Source organism: Bison bison, unplaced genomic scaffold, assembly GCF_000754665.1.
Source record: "Bison bison bison isolate TAMUID 2011002044 unplaced genomic scaffold, Bison_UMD1.0 scf7180017864453, whole genome shotgun sequence".
Classification (NCBI taxonomy): domain Eukaryota; kingdom Metazoa; phylum Chordata; class Mammalia; order Artiodactyla; family Bovidae; genus Bison; species Bison bison.
This window is the reverse complement of record NW_011495015.1, coordinates 88962-107284: the sequence shown is the minus strand read 5'-3', so window position 1 is coordinate 107284 and position 18323 is coordinate 88962. Positions and strand designations below refer to the sequence as shown.

Genomic DNA, 18323 nt, shown 5'->3' with positions numbered 1-18323 from the left:
CCCGGGGCCGGGCCCTTGAGCCTCTCGTGTCGCGGGAGATGGAACCCAGGAGCTGCCTGCCCTGGGAAAGGTGCCCGAATGGTGGCTGCCTGTCCCGTGTGACATGGGTCCGTCTCAGGACAGAACCTGTCTAAGCAGCTGGGGCCTTCCTCCCTCACCTGTTAGCCACACGGCGATACCCTCAGGCAGCAGGCCTGGAGAAGTTTCTGTCCCTGGAGGGTCTGGGAGGGGGTGACCCCATGCCTGGCTGACGACTCTCCTCTTCGTCGCAGCGGAGCTGGAGTTCGCTCAGGTGGTTGTGGTGGTGGTGGTAGTCACAGTGATGGTCGTGGTCATCTTCTGCCTGCTGAACCACTACAGAGTATCCACCCGGTCCTTCATCCACCGCCCGGGGCAGGGCCAGAGGCAGGAGGACAGGCCGCAGCTGGTAAGTGTGGGCTGGGTCTGGGTCTCCCCGGGGGTGAGGCTGGGGCTGGGACCACGGGCACAGGATGGCACTGGGCTCAGCTCATAAATCCACCGCACGGAATGCCCAGGTCAGGGTGCGATGGTCACCGATGCATCCTGCGTCCCTGCCTACACCATGAGACGGTGGCTCAGCAGGGCAGGGCTGTGAGGGTGCCAGCCGTCGGGGCGTGAGGGCTGGCGGGTTGTGTGGGCTTCAGATCTGTTGTCCCCGTGAGTGGAGCTGAGGTTTCTCCAGTGTCCTGTGTCCCTGGCAGCCAGAGTCTGGGAAAGAGTGGGACTGCTGGGTGCTGCCCCCAGACCTACAGGGACAGTGTCTGTGCCTCCAGACCCACAGGGACAGGGGCCTGCAGGTCAGCCCTAAGGGACTCCTCCTCCTCCGCCTTCCCTCGCCCTCTACATCCCCTTCCTGCCGCATTTCCTCCCTGAGTCCCTGTGCCGGGCAGGTGCATCCCAGGGCTTGGATTTTTCTTCTGATAAAACCAGGGAGGTGTGAATACCACTCCCAGAGGTTTCACAAACTCATGATGCACGTTTACACAGTGACCAGAAACCGTTCAGTCCAGGCCAGGGCTGTTTCATGTCTAGTTGGGACACGACACAGATGGGATCCTGGAGTGCTGGGGGTCGCTGCCCAGGAACGTGTCCCCCAACTGGCAGCACTTCTTCCCCCTAATTACTGCCTCTTCCCTTAGGGCTCCTGAGAGGTACCACCGCCTTTCATGTGGCTCTGGGAGAACAGTGTGACCCGCTCACAGTCAGGGTCCCACCGGGGACCATCTGTGGCTGTCACGGTGCAGGGACGCTGCTGTAGTGATGCTCTGAGCCTGAGCACACCCCCTCCACTCCGCCCCATCCTCCCTAGGGGCCCTTCGGTAGTCGCACTGATGCTGCTGCACACGTGGGTCTCGTGGCTGCCTCGGGGACGACAGCAGTGACGAGAGCCTTTGCCCGCAGTTCCCCAAGCTAGGCGTGTCCACAGGGAACCTGCCTCATCAGAGGGTCTTGGTGTGGGCTCTGCCTGCCTTCGTTCCCTGGGTCATTGAGTGGACGTGGGCCTGGTACCCACCAGTCGAAGAAACGTCACAGCGAACCCCAGCCTCCCCCCATCAGCAGTGTTGTGGCTATTTTTTGTGGTATTTTCTGTCTTGGGGGAGGCTGGGGGTCTCCAGAGGCCATTTGTGTGTGGGGAGGGTTGCAGAGCAGGAGGCTGAAAACTGTAGGAGGGTGTGGGGTAAGGCAGCTTCAAGGTGCCCTTCTGGATGCCCCAACATGCAGCCAGCCTCCCCACAAGGGGCCTAGAGGGTCCGGGCTACCCATGGCCTCATGTGGTTTGTGCTTCTTTGGAGGTGGCCAGGGTTTGGAGGTGCGGTGTCTGCTGTCTGCATCCCAGAAGCCACCGTGCCTGCTGTTGGCAGCTGGTAGGTGTGGCGCGCCCCCTGCCGGCCTCCCCGTGTGTGAGCATCCAGGGCTCTGAGCCAGTGCATTGCTGGGACTCCCGCACTTCTGTGGGCCTTTTGGCCCATTTGTTCTGGAACCGTGTGAGGTCTCCACAACCATGTTAGTAAAGAGTGTGTTTATTTTAAAGGGGTGTGAGAAGGGCTGGGCATCTAATTTATCATCTTCTATAAAGTTTGGTTTAACACTATTGGTTAATGTTATTTTTATATATTTCTTGGGGGAAGAGCTGATAGTCAAGGTGTAACAATGAAGCCCAATAGTCCGCTTTTGTTTTTGAGGAGAGGCTGAACATGTAGATGTTCTGATGTGGTTGAGGAAACTTGACTCCTTTTCTGCACTAATGGGCTTTCCCTTTATCCAGAAGGGAAAGGCAAGCTGGGGCCTCAGTAGCCGTGACAGCCCGGGTTCTCACAGAGAGCCCTCTGGGAAAAGGTGGGTTGGATCAGTGGCCCCTTTGGGCCCAGCTTGCTCAGTTTTAGAGGATTTGCTTTGTGCAGTCATAGCCCTTTCCTCATGTGGCCCCTTGCTGCCCCCAAGACCTGTGGAAGGACACACTTCTTTGCCAAGAGAGGGACAGATGGAGGTTGTTTTGGCAAGGCTAGTGAGCCTGCATCACCACAGTGTCCCTGAAATGCCTTTCCAGGGGGCCAGGGCAGTAGGAGGGACCAGCGCTAAATTTGGTGGAAGCAGCCATTTCTGGATGAAAATGAAAAAGAGCTATCAGTCAATTGGCTGCAGTTAAGTTACAAGAAAAGGAAATGCTTCAGTAGTGGTAGCAGCAGTTAAGTGGGTTTGTGATAAAAAGCTTTGTGTTCTTTCTGAGGGAGTCTCCTCTTAGTTTGTAGAACCATTTTTTTTAAACTTAGTTATTTTGGCTGTGACACTTGGTCTTCGTTGCTGTGCAGTGGGCTTTCTCTAGTCGTGGTGCGTGGCTTCCTCACTGCAGCGGCTCCTCCTGTTGTGAAGCACTGGCTTTATTTGCTCCAGCTTCAGCAGTTGCAGCTTGTGGGCTCTAGAGAGGCTGAATAGCTGTGGCACGTGGCTTAGTTGCTTCATGGCATGTGGAATTTTCCTGGACCAGGGATCGAACCCATGTCCCCTGCTTTGGCAGGCAGATTATTATCCACTGCTCCATCAGGGAATCCCTATAGAGCCTGGTTTATGTGAGTTTGGAATTTTCTTATTTGTTCTCTGAGGATAGATTTGATTTTTGGTACCCGCCAAAATCCATTTAGAGTTAAATCTCAAGAGTTGATGATGCAGTTGATGCAGTTGATCAAGTTACTGATATGATTTTGGTATAAAGTCAAGTGTGACCAATAGTAAGCCTGATGTTGTTCGGGCTACAAACTAATGCTGCAGAGGAAGGCCAGGAAGGACCCAGGAGGGGGTGGTGGACAGAAGCTTGGTCTCCGTTGTTAAGGCTCTTGTGATAAGGCTATGTTCATGTGTTACTTCTGTTCATCTGCTGGTAAAGTTTGCTTTTACTTAGTCCTTAAAAATTGATGTGGTTTGTTCTGGGGGGAAAAAAGTGTCCTCTGAATTATCTTGATTCTGAGTGGTCCCTGTTGGGGAGGCTGACCTGGGCATCTAAGGGAGGTGGCTAGGATGGCTCTGCTCCTCCCCCACCAGCTCCACGGCGAGAAGGCACGTGGCCTGAAAGGAGGCTCACAGTGTTTGGCCCTGAGCTCTCTGGTTCCCAGGCTACTTCCTCTGGAAGCCTGACTGCTCACTGGCCCTGCCCCCAGCCCAGGAGGCATCACAGTCCTCCTCTTGGATTTGGTTCTGGGCCTGTAGGCTTTCTCTAGCTGTTGATTGTTCTGGACAGTAAAGGAGTCCCTTTGTTTTCCTCCCAGGAGAACTTCCTTCATGGTTTGTCTTTCCCTTAGGGGATGTGGTCTACACTGAATCAAGTTGGGAGGGAAGAAGTCTTGAGAAGTCTGATGATGGCTGCCCAAGGTGGACAGTCACCAGCGCCTAAGCTGTTAGTGTCGCTTGGGTGGAAAAGTCAGTACGACTGAGGAATCTGTCTGGGAATAGGGAAGAAACAAGAGAAAATGGACTTTTGTTGTTGTTTGGTCGCTAAGTTGTGTCTGACTCTTTGCAACCCCATGAATGGCATGCCATGCCTCTCTGTTCATCTCCCTGAGTTTGCTCAAACTCATGTCCGTTGAGTCAGTGATGCCATCCAACCATCTCATCCTCTGTCGTCCTTCTTCTCCTGCCCTCTTTCTCAGCATCAGAGTCTTTTTCAATGAGTCAGCTCTTTGCATCAGATGGCCAAAGTATTGGAGCTTCAGCTTCAGCATCAATCCTTCCAATATAATATTCAGGGTTGATTTCCTTTACGTTTGACTGGTTTGATCTCCTTGCTGTCCAAGGGACTCTCAAGAGTCTTCTCCAGCACCACAGTTCGAAAGCACCAGTTCTTTGGCACTCAGCCTTCTTTATCAGATGGCAAAGTTGTTGCTAAATACCCAAACATCAGTTTTAGCTATGCTTTTCATCCTGGAACAGGGAGTAAAATAAAATTTCAAATATTTGAGGCCATATGATAATGTTCATTTGCTGTGAGGAACCCTTGGGTAGAAACTGAAATATCCAGCAGTGATCTTGCTTTATACAAACTGGCTGTGTCACCTCCAGCGAGTCATGTACCCTCCTTGGGCCTCAGTTTCCTCCCATCCAAAATGAGTGAGAATTGGCTCAGATTAGAGACCTTCAGATTGTCTGACCACTTTAACCAAATGTGTAGGAAAGACATAGCACTTAAATTGATACCACTTAGCTCTCGAAGAGGCTGCAGTTCACAGTATGGAAAACTCTGTACTGGGTGTTTCCAGTGCCCAAATCTGATGATCCCTGTGGTCCTCTGTGTATTGAAAGGAGAGTTTAGTTGAGAGCTACACCAAGAACTTTGGGGGCATGGGGTGGTCTCATGTGGTCACAGTGCCCATGGTCCTACGGCAGCAAGTGGGCTTCAGCTGCAGCTCACAGCACCAGCCAGTGAATCCTGGTCACAGATGACTCTCTTTCAGTGCTATAAGGATGGTATCCTTTGGATGGGAAAAAAATCTAAGAGATACAGACAAAAAAAAGAGTATTAGTACTCTGAGCACTTATATATCAACACATTGAATAAAAATAATAACCCAGATGAAATGGACAGATTCCTAGAAACTCCCTCCTAAGACTGAGTCCTGAAGAAAGAGAAAATATGAATTAATCTATAACTAGTAAGGAGATTGAATCAATAATCAAAGACCTTCCAACAAAGAAATTTCCTAGACTAAATGGCTTAACTGGTGAATTCTACAAAACATTCAAAGAATTGACACCAGTCCTCAGACTCCTCCCCCAAAATTGAAAAGGATGGAACACTTTTGAACTCATTTTATAGGCCAGCATTGCCCCAGTACCAAAACCAGACCAAGACACAACAGGAAAAGAAACCAATGGCCAACATCCCAGATAAACATTGATGCAAGAATCCTCAATGGCACTAACAAATGAGAATTCAGCAGCATAATAAAAGGATTATATCACCATGACCAAGTGGGGTTTATTTCTGGAATGCATGGAGGGTTCCACATTATGAAATCAATCTATGTAATTCACCTAACCGAGTGAAAGGAAAAAAAACTACATGATCGTCTCATTGATACAAAAAAGGTATCTAACATAATTCAACACCCTTTCATAATAAAAACATTCAACAAACTAAGATACAGGGAAGCTGCCTCAGCATAGTGAAGTCATCTGTGAAAAGCCCACAGTGAACATGATACACAGCAGTGAATGACTGAGAGCTTCCCTGCCAGACCTGGACAAGGAAGGAGGATGCGTGCTTTCACCACTTCTGTCCAACACAGCTGGAGCAGCAAGGCAAGAAAGAAATGTATCTCAGTACGAAAGGGAGAAGTAAACTTACTTCTCTTTGTAGATGACATGATATGTAAGAAAACCCTAAGCGTTCCAATTAACTAATAAACAAAAACTCCACTAGAACTAATAAGTTCAGCAAAGTTGCAGGACACAAAATCAGCCCCCTCCCCCCCGCCAAAATCAGTTGTGTTTGTTTACACTAACAACGAACAATCCAAAAAGAAATTAAAACAGTTCAGTTTACAATAACATCAAACAGAATAAAATACTTAGGAGTAAACTTAACCATGAATATGAATGGTTTGTAGTGTTGCTGAAAGAAAATCATTCTCAAGTAAATGGAAAGGTATCTTGGGTTCATGGACAGAAAGACTTGATACTGTTAAGATGTGGGAACTACCGAGAGCAATCCACAGAGCCAGTAAAAGCCCTGTCAAAATCACAGCAATGTTTTTCTGCAGAAATCGAAAAGCCCATCCTGAAATTCATGGGACTCCACTCTGCCCATAGCCAAAATAATGTTGAAAAAGAATAACGAAGTTGGAAATTACATACTTCTTGATTTCAAAAATTACCAGAATGCAATAAAGACAAACATTTAGACCGATAGGATAGAATAGAGAGCCTGGAAATAAACTCCCCCATGTATGGTCAGAGGGGCTTCCCTTGTAGCTCAGTCAGTAAAAGAATCTGCCGGTAATGCAGGAATCCACCTGCAATGCTGGAGACCTGGGTTCGATTCCTGGGTCCGGAAGATCTCCTGGAGAAGGAAATTGCAACCCGCTCCAGTATTCTTGCCTGGAAAATTCCATGAACAGAGGAACCTGGTGGGCTACAGTCCATGGAGTCGCAGATTTGTCAGACATTACTTAGCGACTCAACTACCATATATGGTCAGGTGATTTCCAACAGGGGTTCCAAAGACCATTCAAGGAGAAAGGACACTCTTAAAAAATGTGTTGGGAAAACTGGGTGTTCATTGCAAAATAACGACATTGAACCCTTATCTACTAGCATATACAAAAAGTTAATTCAAAACGTATCAAAACCTAAATGTACAAGTTAAAACTATTAAACTCTTAAAACAATAGGGAAAAAGCTTCATGACATTGGATTTGGCAATGGTATCTTGGATCTGACACCAAAAGCACAGGCAACCAAAGAAATTGGTAAAGTGGACTTCAAAAATTAAAATCTTAACCTTATCACAGGACACTATTAAGAGATTGAAAGGCAACTCACAGAATGGGAGAAAATATTTGCAAATCACATATCGATATTCAAAAAGTATAAAGAACTTTTATAACAACAAAGTAAGTCAACATAATTTTAATTTAGGCAGATTTGAAATAGGCAAAGAACCTGAGTAGATACTTCTCCAAGGAAGATTATACAAATAGCCAACAAGCACATGAGAAGAGCTCAGGATCACTAATTGTGATGGTTAATTTTATGTGTCAGCCTGACTGAGCTAAACAATGCCTGGATAAAGCATTACTTTTGGGTGTGTCTGTCAGAGTCATTCCAGAAGAGATAGCCATTCAACTCAGTGGACGGAGTGAAGAAAATCTGCCTTCACCAGTGTGGGTGAGCATCATCCAATCCCTGAGGGCCTGGGTAAAACAAGAAGGTGGAGGATGGACATGTTCTTTCTTCCTCTCTTTTCTTGGGCTGGGATGTTGATTTTCTCCTGCCCTTGGGCATCAGAGCTCCTGGTGTGGGGGCCTTGGAAATCCACAACATATATCAGTGGCCTCCCCGGTTCTCAGTTCTTCATTATTTGGACTGAATTATACCACTGGCTTTCCTGGTTTTCCATCTTACACATTGCAAATGTGGGACCTCTCTGCCTCCATGAACACGTGGTCGATGCCTATAATCAATCTGTCTCCGGTTTCTCTGGAGAACCCTGACTTAACATACTAACCATACACAGGCCAAAACCAGAGTGAGATGCCACATCACACCCACTTGGACTGGTTATCAAGAAACTAGAAGATCAGGATTGGCAAGAAATTGGAACCCTGTGCTCGTTGGTGAGAATGTGAAATGGTACCACCACTATGGGAAACAGTAGTGGTTCCCACCACCCCTCCACATTAAACATGGAGTTACCACATGACCCAAAAGTTCTCCTCCATGAAAAGCAGAGATTCAGAGAGAGATTTGTACACCCCCGTTTACAGTAGCATTATTCATGATGGCCAAAAGGTGGACCCAACCAAGATACCTATGAGTAACAAAATACAGTATGTCCCTGCAGTGGATTATTACTCATCCTTAAAAAGGAAGGAAATGCTGACACTGGCTGCACCATGGATAAGCCATAAAGTCATTATGCTCAGTGAAGTAAGGACAGTATTGTATAATTCCACTTGGATGAGGTCCTTAGAACAGTCACATTCATAGAGACAGAGGGTAGAGTGCTGGTCACCAGGGCCTTGGGTGGAAGGAATACAGAGTTGGTGTTTAGTAGGTGTGGTGTCTCAGTTTGGGAAGAAGACAAATTCTGGAGATGGATGCGGCGATCAGTGCATGGCAAGTGGATGGATTTAATGCCACAGAACCATATGCTTTCAAATGATTAAAATAGTAAATGTTACATATAACTTACCACAACTTTAAAAAAGACAATTTTGATTTTCCACTCATCATCCAGCCCGAAAAAAGTGCCAGATTTAAAAGGAAAAAATGCAGTCATTGTGTTCTGGGTCTGCAGCCGGCATATCTGGATCATTGGGATGGTAAAGACAATCACTTGGAAGAGCACGTGATTTTTTAATCTTTAATACAGATGTTTTAGTGTCAGGTTCAACTTAGGGGAAAGTTTCCTGCCAGTGTGGCTGGAGGAGTAAAATACAAAGCAGATTCCTCGAGGATAAAGGAGTCTGAAAACATGCATCTTCAGCCTGTGAGATCCAGAGCTGTCCTGTTCCTTCTCCACAACATGCAGATTCCCTGGAGCCCCTCGTGGTGGCCCAAGGCCATTGTGGGCCTGGGTCCTGGTGGCCCTGCTCCCCGCGGCACCCATGGGGGCATCTTTAGGTCACCAAGAGGTGCTCTGTGGACACAGCTTGAGTGAACAGTTCTCACAAGCACACAGCTAGGAGAGATGCAGTGCATATGGGCCTGGGTAGTGGTGCTGGCTTGATTTCATTCCTGTTGCTGTAAATTCTATAAACTGCTAACTTATTTCTCAGCTTACTCTGCCATGGTCAGAGGACCTGGCTCCCCGGGGCATTTGCTGTGGTTGCTGTGGCGGTGGTGATGTAGACGTGTCCCCAGGGGGAACAGGCTGAGTGGCCAGAGAAGCAGGGGGAGGGGAGGTCTGGAGGGGTGGGGTTGACAGGAGGGACTGTGAGAAGCAGGGCTGGGAAGCATGTGGATTTAGAAACAGAGAGGTTGATGTGAATTTGGTGAAATACAGGACTGAGTGTGTACAGGACTTGGTGTGAATCTTTTCCAGGCATTTTTTCAGTTTTGCTAATTTCTAGGGAAATAAAACCATTGAGAATGGTTACTGCCATTTTCAGAAAATGCACCACCCTTCTGGGTCCTTCCTCACCTGCTTCATCTGGCGTTGTGAGTTCTGGCCATCAGGCTGTTCCCTGTGCTTTAATCTTCTGCTGTTGTCACCAAGAGTAGAATTCTGAGTCCTGGAAACAGTGGAGGGTGTTCTGTGCTGTTCTCAACGCTTGGGGCTTGGACACCTGGTTAGTCACTCTGTGGCCTATTGCCATTACATGGTTGTATAGTCAGACCTAAGGATGCCACCTGCTTGCAGTGAGGGGGGCTGTGCTGGACGCTGGCCTGCAGGGAGCAGGGAAGGTCACCTTTGCCTCTGAAGGTCACCTTCGCCTCCTAGGTCTGCCTCTGGTCACTTTCAGGTCACAGGAGGCTACGATGGCAGATCATGTGTACTTATTCTTTTGGAATCCAAAAATGTGGGCACTACCCTCACTCTGATGCAGTTCTCATCAATCACAACAGCCCAGCAGACCCTGCTGTAGTCAACAATGAGTTCAGAAGGGATACCACATGGAAATACTCGGTTGACAGGTTCATGGTCTTAGAAGTGATCCTTAGTCATGCCTACTGTTTGCTTGTCAGCCTGGCCAAACATTTGTGAAACAAGATACTACAACTCAATCTCAGGTTCCACTTACCTTGTGAATGTTTGTACTGAAGAATCAGTTCATTGGAAGATGCCCAGAAGGCTCTTAGGTTTGGGAAACTCAGTTTTCAGTTTGAAAGCCCACTGGTGTAGATGGGCAGTGCTTTCCTTCTGCTGCTGTTAACGGGCAGCCCCAGCTCGGAAGGCTTGATACCAGAGTTGCACACACACATGTGTAGATTGAGAGATTCCAGACCTTTCTCAATGCTACTGTGGGGAGATTTGTTGTACTTGTGGCCACAGGTTTCCTCGAGGTGCAGATTAAGGGCTGGGCTTTGTGGTCCTGGGTGTTAAACAGTCTGTGTTCAGCAGAGTGTGTGTGATGCCTTGGTTTTGGGTGCTGCTACGTGAAACTAATTATCTTCCTGTGATGTCCACTCCCTGCTCCCCACCCAGGAAGGGTGCCTGTGGCCTTCAGACGGCTCTGAACCTCGGCCCACCTCAGAGGTAAGGGATTGGAGACTGGCGAGGTGTGGGTGGCAGGAAATGAACAAAATTGGTGGAAGGGTTGAATGTGTCAGCACAAAGACTAAGATGTGTGCTAATAACCTGGTTTAAGAGGTGGGGGAGGAACTTCCCTGGTGGTCCAGTGGTATTAAGACTTCACCTTCCAATGCAAGGGGTTCAGTCCCTGGCCAGGGAGCTAGGATCCCACATACCTGGAGGCCAATATAACCAAAACATAAAAGTGTTGTAACAGATTCAATAAAGACTTAGTATGATCGGGAAGGGGCTTTCTAGGTGGTGCAGTGGTAAAGAATCTGCCTGCCAATGCAGGTTCGTTCTCTGGGTGGGGAAGATCCCCTAGAGTAGGAAATGCCAACCCACTCCAGTATTCCTCCCTGAAAAATTCCATGGACAGAGGATCCTGGTGGACCACAGTCCATGAGGTTGCAAAGAGTTGGACACGACTGAGCATGCACACACATACAATTGGGAAAATAAGTTTTTTGCTTTTAAGTTAAAAATATGGTATGAGAGAAGTTGATGGATGAATATATATCTTTATATATGTATGTCTTTCCTCTAGAAGAAAGTTGAATGGTGAATAAGTTATGTTAAATAAAATGTCTGGATTCTTTTGGGGAAAAAAAATCTATAATCATCTTTACTTTGGAATATAAAACATTTTTCATGTTGTTTGCTAAAAATTACAGGAAATTTTATCCAAAATAACTGGATAAGTCTAGAAGCCAGAAAGAAAAAGTCACTTGTTTCATATTTTAAAGTAACTGATAGGGCAACAGGTTCCTATAAATAAGTCATAAGTTGTCCCAGCCTTGTATCTGCTCCAAGTACAGGCCCGTGAAGTTGCAACTTGCAATTACAAAGGAAATTCTGTCCCTTTCCCCACTCCTCTGAATCACAGGTCTAAGAGCTGGAAGGGGCTTGAGAAAGCAGAGGGGCTGTCCTTACTTTCTATAAAAAAGAGCAGGTCATGTGGGGGGCTGGCCTGGGGGTGGGGGCTCCTGTATTCTTCTTAACCCAGTGGGAAATGTACACATAGCACATACAATAACTCCATTAAACCTACATTTTCAGGTAACTGCAATTATCCGTTGCTGAACCATCCTGGGTTTGGCAAGGTGAGTGATGTAAGTCATTAGGAATGAGAAAACTTTTTTTCCTGGAATAGTCTTTACTTGTTTTTTTGGTGGGGGAAGTTGTCAGATGGGTGAGAACAGACCAGGCGTGAATTTCCCTGCGGCCGTCACGTCCGTGGTCATCACTGTGCTGAGAACATCTCGCAGCCGTTCCTCTCTTCCCTGCAGACCATGTATGCCCCGCGGTGCAGGGATGGGGTGACTGCCCCACCTTTTCTCCAGAGGGATCGGTTCAGCCGCTTCCAGCCCACCTACCCCTACGTGCAGCACGAGATTGACCTTCCCCCCACCATCTCCCTGTCGGACGGGGAGGAGCCGCCTCCTTACCAGGGGCCCTGCACCCTGCAGCTCCGGGACCCTGAACAACAGATGGAACTCAACCGAGAGTCGGTGCGGGCACCGCCCAACCGAACTGTATTTGACAGCGACTTGATAGGCGTATCCGTGTACAGTGGGGGCCCATGCCCACCCAGCAGCAATTCAGGCATCAGTGCCAGCACCTGCAGTAGTACTGGGAGGATGGCGGGGCCGCCCCCGGCCTACAGTGAGGCGATGGGCCACTACCCGGCCGCCACTCTCTCCCACCCCCAGCACAGCAGCGCACACAGGGGGAGCAGACTGCTGCTCCAGCGGGAAGGCCCTGGAGCACGGAGCTGCCCGACCAGGGCACGGACAGGAAGCCCAGGGAGTGCGTCTGACCTGTGAGCACACCTGATGTGAGAAAAGAAATGGGGGCGTCGCAGCACAGCAGAACTCAGTAAAACAGAACAGTTCTTTTCAGGGGAACCACATGCAGAAAGGAATAGCGTAAACCTCCAGTCTGGCCACAACAGTATTCACCTGCGGCAGAGACGGGACAGGGCTGGTTTTGGCGAAGTGTGGGCATGAGAACACAAAAGGGTGCTTTGAAGACACCATGAAATAAAACCCACGAGGTATTTGACTTTAATGTGAAAGCAGAGGCCAGAATGCCTGTTTTACAATTAACCGAATACAGAGGAAAATGTTATACATTATGGGGAAGATTCGCTAGTTTGCTTTCCCCCCGAACTGTGGAACTTTTGTTTTAAAAAAATATGATTTGAAGTTTCTGCTTTGTGTGCCAAGGTATAAAGTGAAGTCAGATGAATGCAAGGAGTTAAATCTGTGTTGTGATGCTGTGTTTTTAAAAATTGCACTATCTTCATTGTTTAACATGAGGAAGCTTTATGTGAAGTCCTGTATGTTGTTTTCTCACCTATGCATCATTAGGCCCCATAATAATGTTCCCCCCATAATTGTGCAGGAAAGGGTGTTTGGGGAGGTAGCCTAACATACTGCTAACTTACACTTGTGAAGAGAGTCATCACAGGGCATGCATCACCAAGGCACCTGCAGACTGGATGGAGCAGAGGAAACTCCCACATCCCTGGTGGGTTGAGTCCCTCCAGCCTCAGGCTGTGTGTTTTACGCCTTCATTCACACATCACACAGTGCTGCCCTAGTGCTCCAGCAGGGCACTTTCTGCAGTAATTGATTTTTTTTTCACTGTAGCATGAAATATACTCAGATAATATACTATTTTATGCAATAAATTGTTTAAAATGCAAGGTGGTTATTTTTATACTGTTGAAATATGTGATTTCAGTGTTTCCTGTGGTCTGTTTTTCCCTGGATAGTTGAGTTCAGGCCTGGATGGCTGATCAGTGAGACTCAGCAGTGGCTCCGATGTGCTTGCTGCCCTTGTGTTGCCCGACACTGGCTGGGGGTTCTGTGTGTGTAGAAACTCCTGAGTTGAGGAAGGGAACCAGCCCCATATGGGAACCAGCGCCTGGGAGAGACGCAGGGCTCAGAACCAGCCATGCTGCTGGGCCACTCAGCCTCTCCTGGAGAGCAGAGCTGGGCAGGGAGTGACTCAGAGCCTTGGGTGAAAATGAAAAGCACAACCTGCAGCTAAACTCGGCCAGAAGACTTCAGTCTTGTAACGTCCATTCTCCCCTAACAGTAACTTCCTTCTGCAGAGTATCTGCCTTTCCTTCACCCAGGTGGGGGCTTCTGTGCAGTCCCTACCTGGTCTTGCAGGGTCTCTGACCTGCAGGTCCAAGTGTCCACTCAGTTCTTAGTGTTGTCGTCTTGGGTGTGGTTGTCTGGTGAGGTGCCCTTGTGCTGCTGGCAGAGCACTGTCAACCTCAGGTCCTGTCTGCTGCCCTTTCTGAGGCCCTTCTTGGCCGGTAAGTCCCGGGTTTTGTCTGGAGGATTGGAATCTTCATCCATTTCACAGTGACATCCACACAAGTAGTTGGTCTACCTTAGGAGAAAATGGTCAGCGGTTGTCACTCATGCTTCAGATCCTGTTGGGCAGTGTGCCTCCTGAGGGCCACAGTGGGAGCCCTAGGACAGGCAGAGCTCCCGGGGACCTGACCAGAGGACCCCTTCATCCCCCAACGAGGTCAGACGGCCTTGACCACGAGCCTATGGTTGCTTGATGGAGGCTTCACCTTGAGTTGGTGGTGAATATGGGGAAGTGCCTGTCCTCATCTGCGGCAGATTGTCAGGCATCCTCCCAGGTGCAGGACGAGGTTGGCTGATGGTGTCGTCATTCCAAACTTCGCCAGCACTTTTGGGAGAGTGGGTGAGCCCAGTCTATGGTTCTAGCCCACAATGGTGAGTTATGCTCCGAAATTGGTCAATTTCTGCAAGTACCTGAACATCTGGCCTCTGTCCATGGTACTGGCAAAACAATAATTCAAATAACTTTAATTGTCCTTTAAAACAGAGGTTGCTCCCTTTCAGCACCCTATTAGATAACTGCCTCTAATGTAAATAGTTAAAGATGTCCGCATCTCTAACTATTCAAAGCATGACTTGGATGGTCTCTGAGGCTGGGCCTCTGTAATGAATTAGTTTAAAAGCTGAGGTCCTAAATTCAATTAGGTCAGTCTCCCTTCCATACAGGGATAAGGTGATTTAGGTCTCTACTCTCTCGAAAGTTGTGTGGCCTGGCATGGAAAGGAGACATGGCTCTGAAGCTGCAGCCTAGTCAGTGGCATCCAGGTTAGACGCCAGAGTCAGGTGACCAGGGAGCAGTGGGTGGAAGCTGGGCTCCACAGTCTCACCAACACCCTGGGTGTGAGCCTTGAGCAGGCCCACCTACAGGAAGATTCATGCATCTGTTGACTTTTTCAGGAAGCCTGTTGTTCCTCACTGAGGTTGTCCTTTCCTACAAGAGATTTTGCTAAACAAGCCACGCATTTAGAGTTCTTCTGTGACCAAAATTCAGTGTTTAAAAAGCTTGACAGCCCTACTCTCTGTCCTCCACACCACAAATACACTTGGATACACAGCCCAATCAGCACAGGGAAACATGCAAAACACAGGCAGGTTTGTCCTGAGAATGACACTTAAATCCACTAACTGCAGCTGGGAGAGGAGGACAGGGGCTAGTAGGAAGGGGCCAGCAGGAAACTGCAGGCCTTTCACCCCAGCACAGGGATCTGTGCTTAGATAAGCATGTCTCTAACTTCGAGTTACTGCTCTTTACGTGTATTTTGTCATCTTAAGAAGGGCTCAAAGGCCAGCACTTTGCAGAAGTGCTCAGACCTGGCAGAATCCATTCCAGTCTCTGCCTTCCTCAGAGCCAGAGGCTGCATCCTGACAGGTAGTCCCGGGCCTTACATCCGCCTGCTCTCTGGAGGGGGTGTCCCTGCAGACACTGGCTGGGGCCATATGCCCCTCCAAAGCAGCTTCCATCCGCTGCTGGCCACATGGCTTTTTGTGGGTCAGCCTGGCTGAGACATGGCAGCTGGGGGCTGCTCCCCAAGCATTGTGTTTGTGGTGCTGAGGCTGCTGCTTGAGGTCTGCTGTTTCCAATGACAACACGTTGGTGTACCCTGCATTTTTCTTAAAATTTCCAAAGCTCAGCAGTGTCTATGAGGAAAAAACTGGGAAGGATACTGGTGCTGGGTGTGTGGCCTTGCAGTGACAGACACCTGCTCCCCACTTCTTGGTGGAAGACCAGGGACCAGGCTCCCCCTTTGCATGGTCGCCTTGGTTACCATGGCTTTGGTGAAGTGGAGATGCACTGGCAAGTCCCCCCAGTGTGAGGACACTGTGTCTAAAGGGGCCCAACAAAGGCAGAGGAAACACCTACTCTCACCCCAACCATGAAAGGGTCCTAGCGGCTCACCTGCCTTGTGTGGATTCCCTAGAAATCAGGATCTCAGCTTAGGTTATTTTACTCCCCAAGTGCTGCATCTTGGGTCTGTATTCACAGCCAGGGTTAGACGGTCATTTGCTGCTACTGCCTTCAGGTTGGCTCAGGAAGGGAGGCCTTGTGAGCAGTGCTGTCCTCAGTGTGCACGGTGCTGGGTGAGAACTGTCCAGAGATGCAGGTGATGAGGATCCACATCCTTCCACAGAGCTCAGAGTGCAGCAGTTTCAGAGTGACTGAAGTGCCACATGTTCTAACTTCAGCTGACGAGGTCATGCCTCACTCGTGGCGGTGCTTTCAGTGTCTGTCACATATTCATTTTGTAAGGTGCTGTATATATAACTTGACTAGATTATGCACATATCCTACCCAATGGGGGGAACAAAAATGGTACTGCAATATAATGTATTGGAACCAGATTTAACAGAAATGGCATAGAATTTGTGAATGCCTATGTGTTTTGTCCTCTTTTGTAAGGAAATCTGAGTGGATGCATACAGATAAAGTCTATGTCATTTATTTTCTTATTAAATATCAATATTATAACACAAGGGAAATAAGTGTGAACAAGCAAGCGCAGCCTATATACAGCAATCAGAGTTGCATCTTTGCTGTGAAAACACTTTTTAAGAAATAAGTTTTTAAAATTCTGTAGCCTTCTGGGGCCACCAGATGCTTATTTTTAATCCCTTCAAGTTCAGCTGGACCAGTATTAGAGTCAGGAAAAATGCTGATTTTTTCAACTTGCTTTATGAAAACATATTCTATCTTACATTGTAGAATGAAGAGGGCAGACCCAGTGAAGAATGCACTTTTCATTAAAACTGTAAAACTTTGCAGAACTTAGGTCAGAGTGAGCACAGTGGCCTGCAGCAAGGATTGTGCAGTCTAGATGCATTTATGACCATCTGTCTCTCTGTGCCTTTCTGACAAATGGAAGCTGTGAACCATTGAATGAGCAGTAGTGTTTGGAGAAAAATAACTCTGAACAAACCAGTCCACTTGAGAAGACCCCATTCTCAGAAAAATGTCTGTTACGGGTTATAATGAACAGACTGGCAGTCAGCTAGCCGAGTGAAGGCTTAATCCCTTCCCTTTGATATATCCTGGTGAAAACTACCCCAGAACCAAACTAGGCTTTGCCATTGACCAGGGATCACGCCATTCCCCCTGACAAAGCATCTACTTCCAGCTCTCGCGATTCTGATAGTGACCTTTGTGTTTATCTTCAAATATTCTAATAGTCAAAAAAGAAAGAAGTGACAACATTCACTAAAACCACTGATGAAACAAACTCTGGGTGTGGGCCTCCTTCCAAGTTCTGTCCATGGAGGTCATTGGTGAAATACTGCCCAGCTGATCCATACTTCCAGTTTATTCTGTCATCAGAGGATGTTAATTCTAGTTAATTGTTTTTTATTTGTTCTGCAGTATGTGTTCTGATTTGAAAATCACAACAGAATTACTCTCATCCACAAAATAAGTACTGCAAGTGCCTCTGCAGCTCTTGATGCTAACAGACCAGAGGTCAGTCCTCCAGCTGTGCTTTTCAGGGGCCACAAGATGATTAGGGTCTGTGTTTTGCACTCAGAGCCCCTGCTGTCTGCTCACTGCTAGCAGCAGGGTCCTGGTGGCTCAAGTCAAGGGTGGAGGCTCCTCCCTGTCAGAACCCCTCCCCTGCACAGGACGCTGAGCAGGTTGTTGTCTGAAGCACTAAAGCTGGTACACAGCATGGCTGCCTTTCTACAGGACTAATAGAGGCTTAAACTTTACTGTTACTGATGCAGGTTCATTTTAATGTGCTTGCCTCCTGTATTACTATTCTTCATTTCATAGCTTTCAAAAATCACATTTTCTGATATAAAAGCTATTTTTAAATATGCGTAATACTATTAATAGCATTTAGTTCACTTTCACTAGGCTGCTTTATAATGACACATACAGCTGTATCTGAACTTTTCAATAGTCATTAGGTTCAGTATCACAGGTTCACATGACCTATGATAATCCAAAGTCATGGTCTTTTTTTAAACCGCCATTTGTGCTTACTGTTCAATGTAATTCCCAGTTATACACAGAGAAGGATTTCCAGCTGTTTTGTACCTGCCTGTCTGAGTGATGATACAGTTCCTAGACCCAAGGTCTGTAATCGCAATCCTTAAAGGACGATGATGCTCTAGTGCTGTGTATTATGAAATCAGCCCTTCCTGACTTTTTAATGCTGTGGTTGAACTGCAGCTTAAAATCATTAAAAATAATCAGTGATACATGTGTCTCTTGTTTTTTTTTTTTTTAACAAAAAATCTTTTCACAATATATATTGGCTGGGGGTGGTGGGGACTGTAAGTACTTAAAAAATCGTCTCAGAAATGTTTCTGATGCTTATTTGGTTCTTATTCTGACTTTTCAGAAATCGCTATATTCTGCTATAAACAACACTGGTAGATCACATCATACAGTTCTGGTTTCTACACAGGACATTCAGGGATTGTCACCTGACAGGTGTCACTTCAGGCTTCTGGACGCTGTCACAAACTGGAGTCAA

General features: G+C 47.6%; 1 protein-coding gene across 4 annotated transcripts in view; it reads left to right on the top strand.

Annotated features, from left to right (window-relative positions):
• The window catches only part of LDLRAD4 (low density lipoprotein receptor class A domain containing 4), a 61831-nt gene extending 43786 nt beyond the window's left edge, over nucleotides 1-18045 (top strand). For 2 of the 4 annotated variants that reach the window (XM_010859037.1, XM_010859035.1), the window contains 3 exons: nucleotides 273-427; nucleotides 10382-10432; nucleotides 11758-18045. In XM_010859037.1, the coding sequence (XP_010857339.1) occupies nucleotides 273-427; nucleotides 10382-10432; nucleotides 11758-12294 (743 nt within the window). In that variant the 3' untranslated portion in view covers nucleotides 12295-18045. Of the gene's footprint in view, nucleotides 1-272; nucleotides 1887-10381; nucleotides 10433-11757 lie in introns of those variants that run through there. The other 2 variants (XM_010859038.1, XM_010859036.1) reach the window with 2 other exon arrangements.
• The last annotated feature ends 278 nt before the right edge of the window (nucleotides 18046-18323 follow it).